The sequence below is a fragment of the Sinocyclocheilus anshuiensis genome, unplaced genomic scaffold (genome assembly GCF_001515605.1).
Source record: "Sinocyclocheilus anshuiensis isolate Anshui unplaced genomic scaffold, SAMN03320099.WGS_v1.1 scaffold1392, whole genome shotgun sequence".
NCBI classification, from domain to species: domain Eukaryota; kingdom Metazoa; phylum Chordata; class Actinopteri; order Cypriniformes; family Cyprinidae; genus Sinocyclocheilus; species Sinocyclocheilus anshuiensis.
This window is the reverse complement of record NW_015542476.1, coordinates 769527-778766: the sequence shown is the minus strand read 5'-3', so window position 1 is coordinate 778766 and position 9240 is coordinate 769527. Positions and strand designations below refer to the sequence as shown.

Genomic DNA, 9240 nt, shown 5'->3' with positions numbered 1-9240 from the left:
ATCCTTAGAGGGGATTCAGTTCATGCATGCTATGACAGAAGCACACATAGGCTGAGCCAGTACAAAATGAAATAGGATTAATGACAAGGGCAGATAGAATTTCCACATTAGGACATATGTTGAGTTGTTGAGAGAAAGATCCAAGATTTTATGACATGTAAGAGGACAGTTTACTAAGCCTTTATACATAACAAGACTATGTGACTATTGAAAGCTCAACAGAGCAATGGTATCAACTGTTGAACACAATACCCTTAAACTTACTTTTCAAAAGTTTGGGGTCAGTAAGATTAAAACAATAATAATAATACTTTTTCTTCTCCAAGCATGCATTAAATTGATCAAGAGTGACAGTGAAGCCATTTTGATTGCTACAAATTATTTCTATTCCATTTGAATGAAAAAAGATTTATATTTTAATAAAAACATTTAACAGTACTGTTTTCAACTTTGATATTAATAAAATGTTTCTTCAGCACCAAATCGGCATTTCATAAGAATGGCATCTGTAGGATCATGTGACACTAAAGACCGGAGCAATGTCTGATTAAAAACAAAACAAAAAACAAAAAAAATCAGCTTTGACATCATAGGAATAAATTAAATTTTAAAGTATATTAAAACTGAAAACAGTTGTTTTAAATTCTAATAATATTTCACAATATTACTGTTTACTATGCTTATGTGGTGACTGTGATTTCACCAAGTACAACATGTTCCTGGATCAACATCCTTGTTCCTATCAACCAATCAGAATTGAGGGATAACTTTTCATGAAATATCTGTTTTAGGCTTACAATCAGAGTTAGGTGCTTCTACACCCTTGTTAATCAGCTATCATTTCACACTGTTTTTAGGAATAAATTATGGGTAGGGTTAGGTTTAGGGGTAGGGATTGGGTTAAGTCTATATTTTTGGACAGTTGTGTTGATCCAGGATCAACAAAAGATGTTGATCCTGGAACATGTCTTACTTAGCAAAATCACGGCGACCTATGCTTATGTTAAAATAAATGCAGCCTTAGTGAGCATAAGAGACATTGAAATACATTACAAATTATTACCTACCCAAAATATTTGAAGGGTACTGTGTTTGCAGCAAGACTCATCGAAACTTAGGGCACTGATGTGTGAATGAGATACTCCCTCAGGGACTGGGAAAGTCTGAACTTGAGAGGCTGTATATACTGTATGTGTGTGTGTGTGTGTGTGTGTGTGTGTGTGTGTAAGTAGGAGTGTAAGGCAAAACTATGCACTGCATTATTGATTAATGCTCAAAGTGTAACAACACTGGCAGCAGCTGCCTTGCACACACACACATCTCTTTTTAAACAAGACAAAAAAAGAAGAACTTTGAATAGGCAAAGTGGGACATCATGCACACTCCCTATAGCTTTTGACCTGAAACTTAATGATTTCACCTTCTTCAGTTTAGTTTAAGTTGACTAAACACATAAATATAAAATGTTTTAGGCTTGTGTTCCACACACTCTGGTTTATGGGTCTTATTTTATTTATTTATTTATTTATTGTCAAGGCTTTACCCTGTTTTCATTTCCCTTCTGTTGCTGGTGATCCCTATGAGGAAAGCTAACCTAGCTGGAAAACATCCTCCACTGTCCAAAGGCAGAGCAAAAACAGCTCTATAGAAACAGCAGTACTTCTATAGAAACTCCCCACACAGAGGCCTATTTTCAGACTCATACAGAGTGATATAGGTCTACTGTATGTACTGTACATTCGTGACCAAGGAAACATAAAACAAAGCTAATTTTTCTGTTTGTTTGCTATCCAAAGTATACACAAGAAAACAAACAACTTTTGTTCATTCTAAGTTCATTTCCTTGTTAATTTGAAGTTGGAACAGACCTAAAAACTTTTATCAACAAATGCATGGGTCTGAAGACATCCTCAATATATCCTTCCTTGGATATTGTCACTTGACACTCTTTTGCATACTCCTATTTTACAATGCAATGCTCTTATGTTAGTTTTCAAATCAGAATTTTATCTTAAAAGCTATTTATATTAGTGATAAGGCAGGTTTCTTTAATAAGGAAGCTTTTTTCTTTTTAGCCAACAGGCATTATATTTCTACAAAACCTCAACCCCAGCAAAGGTATATACATTTCAGTTTATCAAACAAGTTTTTGACCTTTATGTTATTCAGGGTGAGTATTCATGAAGGAGGGCATGTAAAAATTAAGATAAGAGCATCTCATGTTTCGCCAGCAACACAATGTGATGAGATGTTCATGCAACATGACACCTTGCCATTTCAGTTTTGCACTCCCGCCCAAGCTCTCTGGGGCTGTGCAAGATTAGTGTTCACATCTAGATGCATATGTCAATGTGCATATTTATAAGGGAATTCAAACTATGAGGATGTGTGTGTGTTTGGGAAAGAGATAAAAGACTTAGCATTTCAGTAGCTTTATATATCTGATGAAAGCTGACGTTTAAGATGAAATATTAAAATGTTTTTTATAAAAGTAATTTCTTTTGTCACCAGCATAGAAGTCATGATTACCAGTCACACCACATACAACAATTAAGATAAATAACTACATGTACAGAACATTTGCATTCGTATAGTGTCTTATTTAGTCAGAAATATATTTTGATATTTTATTAGGATGTATCATCTTTTTATACATTGTAAGTCACTCACCATCTCTTATCACAATGAAGGAATGAATACCACCTCAGCAAGGAATGAGAATATAAATATACCAGAACCAAGCAAAAAAAAAAAAAGGTGAAAAATAAAACAAGCATACTGTCAAAGGGGCAGTTGTCAATTGAGTATTTGTATATGCAATATATTTAGATGATTGACTTTCTGTTAACATACAAGTAATATCTTGGATCACTTTTTTTTTAAATTACATTAATAAAATGCATAAGACTGTATAACTGACTGAATAATCTTATTCAACAGATCACCTCCCAGCAGGTTTGACATTATCCTGGAAGTAGCCAGGGTTGTTGATGTTGCCAGGAGGTTTGTAAAAGGCCACAGTGATGAATTTGCCCTTTCCATCTGATGCCAGGCCGACCCCAACCTGCTCTGTAGACCCCCAGATAATCTGGGTGAAGTTACCTGTCCACATTTTAAATTTTCAGTTATGGTTTGTGACTGACTTTGATTATAATTTGATTGTTTGATTGTATTGACTTTTATATGTAAATTAACATTAGCATTTCTTACATATGTACTTGATATTTGCCATTTGATTTGATAGATTTAACTGTTTTAACTCTTCAACTGATATGAGTGCAAAATTAGCCTACCAGTTCCATTCTGAAAGCCAGGGGCTGCAAAGTTGTACTTCACATTTTCCTTGTACCATGATTCAGCAACCTCATTTCCTATAGTTTAAAAATAATCCGTTTTTCTATAAAGGTTACACTCTAAAAAATGCTGGGTTAAATATAACCCAGCACTGGGTTAAAAAGGGACAAACCCAGCTATTGGGTTGTTTTGACCCAGCGGTTGGGTTCAAAACATCCCAACCGCTGGGTCAAAACAACCCAATAGCTGGGTCAAAACAACCCAATTGCTAGGTTTGTCCCTATTTTACCCAGCACTGGGTTGTATTTAACCCAGCATTTTTTAGAGTGTATAATTATAGTGTGCTACAGTTCCTTAAATAGGCCCCTTTGGGGTAATAACCAATTTACCTGTTGGAGGCACCATGGTGGATGTCCATTTGTATGACATAGTCTCTCCATAACCTTTGCTGCTGTTCTTTAGGGCGTTAATGCTAATCAGATGTGCTGCCCAATCCTGAGCCTCTTTACTGAGAATGGGGCACAGTGACAGAGGCCGTGCTCCATGTTGCCGCCTGTAATCATTTTGCGCTTCAAGGAGAGACTGACGAAACTGGGACAAGTTCTCACCTTCATCACAGGAAAAGAAAGAGCTGTAAATCCTGAAGAGACTTGTGAGTGGAGAATAAGGCTTTGGACATTTTAGCTTCACTTTTAACAGTATTTCAAATCATTTTGTGCACATACTGCCTATACATCAAATGGTGCCGTTTCCAAAAAGTAGTCTTTGTGGGAGATGAACTTCTCAAACTAATTGCTGGTAACTACTATACTAATTAAAGTACCCTATTATGCCATTTCCAATATTGCCTTTCATGCAGTGTGTAATGTAGCTGTATGTGAATGTAAATGATGTGTAAAGTTGTGAAGCCAAAAGTGCACAATAAATAAAGTTATTGTCTCCCAAGATAAAGAATCGACTCTGAATCACCTAAACGAGTCGTTAGTAATTCGAATTCCACTTCCGTGATGGCTACACTTGCGTAATCCCTGCCTATGTTCTACATTGGCTGGCTGCGAACCACTTGACCCCGCCCACAAACAAGTCATTTTACTGACCACTGCTTCTCTAATCTCGGGGAGTTCAACGCGGGATTGACAAAACGCTTGCTCTTGAAAGATGGCTCAGTATCCTGTTTATTTGGACCAGCTGGCTCCATTGAATCACAGCCTGTTTAAGTATGATAAATAATAGATGTTTATATTCTTTATCTAGCATTCAAAATATGGAACTATGGCAATGGCCATATCGTTTCCGGCACGCACTGTATGCGGTAGACCAATCACAACAGACTGGGCCATCTGACCAATCAGAGCAGAGTAGGCTCACGGAAAGGAGGGGTTTAGAGAGACTGAATCTTAGAACTGCTCTGAACGAATCGTTGAAAGGAAAACTTGAAATCGCATCATATGACCCCTTTAAGAAAACGAAAGCATTTTTTGACCTTGCATGCATGTGAGAATTGTTGGAAAATGAGGTGATATTAAATGCATATTTTAAGAAAACGAAAGCATTTTTTGACCTTGCATGCATGTAAACCTATTGTAGGAGACTCCCGAGTCCCAATACAATATTAGGAACCTTAACAATGGCATAATAGGGGCACTTTAAAATCACTAATAGTTTCTGAATAAGGACATACTAGCAAAGACCAATTAAAATTTCTTTATCTCAAAGAAACCATTTATTCTGCATTTATTCAGTTGATGTTAAATGGATGCAAAACCACATAAATAATGCACACTGTTATATTAAACAATAGTGTGCTGTGATAATCATAAAGTGGTTAAAATAGTTTGCTCAACCACTATGAAAAAACAATTCTGTTTCTCATGGAAGCCAATTTTTTGCAACATACAAAGTCATGCTTTGGTAATAAAGAGTTACAATTATATGATAAAATCAAAACTGTGACATGAAAAGTCAAAATTATGAGGTTAAAAAAATTATTACAAAAAGTCATAATGACAAAAAATCTCATAATATTATTCCCACTTTTGTCATCATTTTGACTTTTTATTTCATACTTATGACTTTTTACGTCATAATTCTGTTTTATCAAAGCATGCTTTTTTCTAATATGGTTGAAATAAGCTTTCATAGTCTCTGTTTTGAGTGCTTACCTTCTGAACTGCTGCTCTGTGGACACTGACTCTTACGTGGTGCTGGTCCAGAAGTGTGAGATGATGAAGGTGATTGGTTTGACTTGATGCTGAGAGCAGCAAGTGCTTGTCCAACTCTGTCAGCTGAACATCAAATAAAAATGTTCAAAACTGTGAATATTGTATATTGTACAATAAGTGTCTTATTATATATACATGTGTGTTTATATAGTCAAACTTTCAGTTTAATTAGTATTATATCCATGCACACATAGTCATACCAGACTCACCAGAGGGAGTGGATTTGAAGTCTGCTTTGGAGCCTGCTGGTAGAACATTTCTTTCAAAATATCCAGCATTGCTGATATTTCCTGCTGGGAGGTACTGACCCACCACAAACGTTGTGTTCCCATCAGTGGCCAGTCCAACCCCCACCTCCTTTGTGTCTTTCCACACCACCTGTGTGAAATGACCTAAAGAAACCAACAGATGTCAGACCAGAGACTAGAGCAAATGTCTAACCACCGTTGAGTGTTTACAGATGGATTCACCTGTTTTGGAGGTGAATCCAGGCCTGCTGAAGTTGTAGTCTTTAATTTCACTGTACCAGCTTTCCACTGCCTCACGTCCTGTGTAAATTACAAACATGCAATGTTGAAAACATGCAGACAAGATCATGTGTTAAACCCCAAGCTCCGGGTTTTATGTAAAGACTTTACATCTAAGATGGCTGGCTGAAAAGTGAGCAAGTGAAACATTAGCAAATGGTACAGATATAGTCACTACTAAACTCTGACCTGTGAGTCTTTTGCTAGCTGAGCTCCAAGCGTAATACACATTCTCTCCATACTCTCCACTACTATGCATGAGGGTACTGATTGACAGCAGGTATTCGGCCCACTCCTGTGAGGAGCGGCACAGGTTTTTGTTTATGGTGAGGGGTGGGGCTCCATGCTGTTTGCGATATGCATTGTGAGTCTGCAGGAATTCAGCCTCAAAGCTGCTGTCTGCTACAGACAAACATAAAGAGTTATTTGATGTGCACAAAGCGCATCCCATGCTGACTGAAAGAATAAAGACAATTTTTGATTCTAATATCCTCAGTCACGTGTTTTTCTTTTAAATGTATTGCGGTGCACATGCTCCATTTCAGAAGCCATAAAGCACCAGTACAAAGAATGGACTATCATATTTCATTTGCATTAAGGCTAGACAGATAATTATGATGAAAGGTGAGTTTTTAAACACAGTCCATGTTTGCATTTGTATAAACAAGATGACCCCACCAGAAAAAGTGCTGAAAGAAAAGCTGCACAATTTTAAAATACATTTTGTGGCCATTTATGTATCATTATAAAGTATTTACATGAAACAAATAACCTTAACTCAACTTACCCTTTAAGCTGCTTCCCACATGATGTTCTCCTCGGTCCCCGGGTGGTGATATTTCAGTACTGCGAAGCACTGAAGGTGCTTGCTTTGAATTTATGCCTGATGCACCATGCACTTGTTCCACTTTGTCAGCTGAATGTTGCCAGATATATAAAATATTTACTATACTGTAATGATCATCAACACCTCTTTTACAATACAATCTTTTACACTATTCACTGTCAAGTCCATATCTACTATTAGAACTACTCTCTATAATTTTTATTAATAATTTAGTAATAATATGTTTAAAAAATAATCCTAAGAAAGCTTAATAAGAACATATAAAAAGAAAAAAAGAATATATATATTCCACTAGAAAGTTTACTCACTTGTACCAGTGGACTTTGAGTCTACTTTGGTGCCTGCCGGTAGGACATTTTTTTCAAAATAATCTGCATTTGTGATGTTTCCAGCTGGTAGGTACTGACCCACAACAAAAGTTGTGTTCCCATCAGTGGCCAGTCCAACTCCCACCTCTTTAGTGTCCTTCCAGACCACCTGTGTGAAGTGACCTGGAGAAACCACTAGGAGTCAGTGTTGTAAAAGAGACTAGAGCAAACGTTTAGCCACACCAGAGTGTTTTCAGGTGGAATCACCCGTTTTGGAGAAAATCCAGGCCTGCCGAAGTTGTAGTCTTTAATTTCACTGTACCAGCTTTCCACTGCTTCATGTCCTGTAGAAAGTGGAGACATAAGGTATGTAATTGTTTCTAAAAGAAATTAGTTGACAGTGTGCAATACAAATGACGTTTATAAAAACACAAATGCTTCATATATCTCCAGTTTAATGTCTTATGAAGTTACAAAGTTCTGACACCCTGCATAACGCCTGCAATGGCTTCTAATTCTGATGCATTCAACTCTGACCACTGACCAGAGCGGTCTAACTGGATTTGACTATCCTTATCAAATGACTGATATAGCGTTTATCCTTGATTTGCCTCTTAGAAGAATTTGACTTCATTGTCTGTTTTTTCGAGCAGAAAGCTAACCTGTGAGTTTTTTGGTAGCTGAACTCCAAGCATAATACAGATTTTCTCCGTAGTCCTTGTTGCTGTGTTTGAGGGTCGTGATTGACAGCAGATGCTCCGCCCATGCCTGTGCGGAGTGGCACAGGGTTTTGTTTATGGTGAGGGGCGGCGCTCCATGCTGTTTGCGGTATGCATTGTGACTCTTTAGGAACTCAGCCTCAAAGCTGCTGCCTGGAACAAGAGAGCACAGAGTTTAACGATGCCCACAAACTTTGATTTGATAAAAGCAAATCAAGTGATATTTTGTATACTACTCTTAGATAGTATTCATCATTAGCTTTGAATGAATTTGGATCAATTAAATGTTAAAACTGGATAAATGGTACTAAAATATTAATAATAAAATAAACACATAAATAAATAAGTAAATAAATAAATGCATACATACATAAAAAAAGGAACAACACCAAAAATAGACTGAGAACTAATAGGAAAAATAGATCTGAGATTGAAAAAAATCGTCTAGACTCACCCGCCATGCATAAAGCTATGTGACAGACTGCAAAATAAACACATCAACATGGCAGTTACATAAACCACAGTGATCATTTTCAAAAGTTGAATGTCACAACAGAATATCTGAACCACTCCCAGTGCATCTGTGGGAATGAGAGCAATGGAGAAGATATTGAAATGGTAGTGTTGCTCTTCTAGAATATTGGTCTGGCTTCACCAATACAGGTAGCAATTTTTATTTTAATAGCAATTAGTCATTTTAATTACTCTTTTATAGTCCGTATTGAGAAGTGAGTACATTGTAACGGGTCTTTACCTTTCTTATAAATAACTGAAATGATTGCATTAGAAAAAGTATCTATCTGGGAAGCATTTATCCTCTCTGGCTTGGTCCAGTGGTGTAAGCAAATCTCTGAATTTCTTATAGAATTCAGGGGGTAAGCCATCCTCCCCTGGTGGTTTATTGGAAGACAATAACTGTATAGCTTCATTCAGCTCAGATATAGAAAATGGTTTATCCGAGCTAGATCTATTCTCTTCAGATAAGGATGGTAGATCGACAGAGGAGACAAAAGCTTACATTTGGTTAAGATCTTCATTCACTTGGGATGTGTAAAGTTCTTCATAAAATTCTTTAAAAGCATTGTTTATCTCTGTAGGGTTATGGGAAATGTTATTACCGATATCTATAGAATTGATCATTTGCCTGTTTTGGTCTGCCTTAAGATGCCATGCCATTACCTTACATGCCTTCTCTCCATATCTTATGATGGCGTCTCTGTCTGATAGGTATTAAGAGTATTATAATCCCTTTTATTATTGATTAGATCTCTACACAAGCATTCATATTTTTAACATATAATAGAATACTTCTATTATAGTTCT

The 9240-nt window shown here is 36.6% G+C and overlaps 1 protein-coding gene across 1 annotated transcript; it reads right to left on the bottom strand.

The window, feature by feature from the left end:
• Positions 1–2806: 2806 nt before the first annotated feature.
• Positions 2807–8378, bottom strand: LOC107693824 (uncharacterized). The gene is made up of 11 exons (XM_016493344.1): positions 8372–8378; positions 7861–8070; positions 7199–7381; positions 6831–6959; positions 6233–6445; positions 5987–6064; positions 5726–5908; positions 5457–5579; positions 3684–3902; positions 3294–3371; positions 2807–3102 (listed from the first exon to the last, which is right to left on the bottom strand). Exons 1-11 carry the CDS (start codon positions 8376–8378, stop codon positions 2942–2944), a joined length of 1584 nt encoding a protein of 527 aa, XP_016348830.1. The 3' UTR covers positions 2807–2941.
• Positions 8379–9240: the final 862 nt, after the last annotated feature.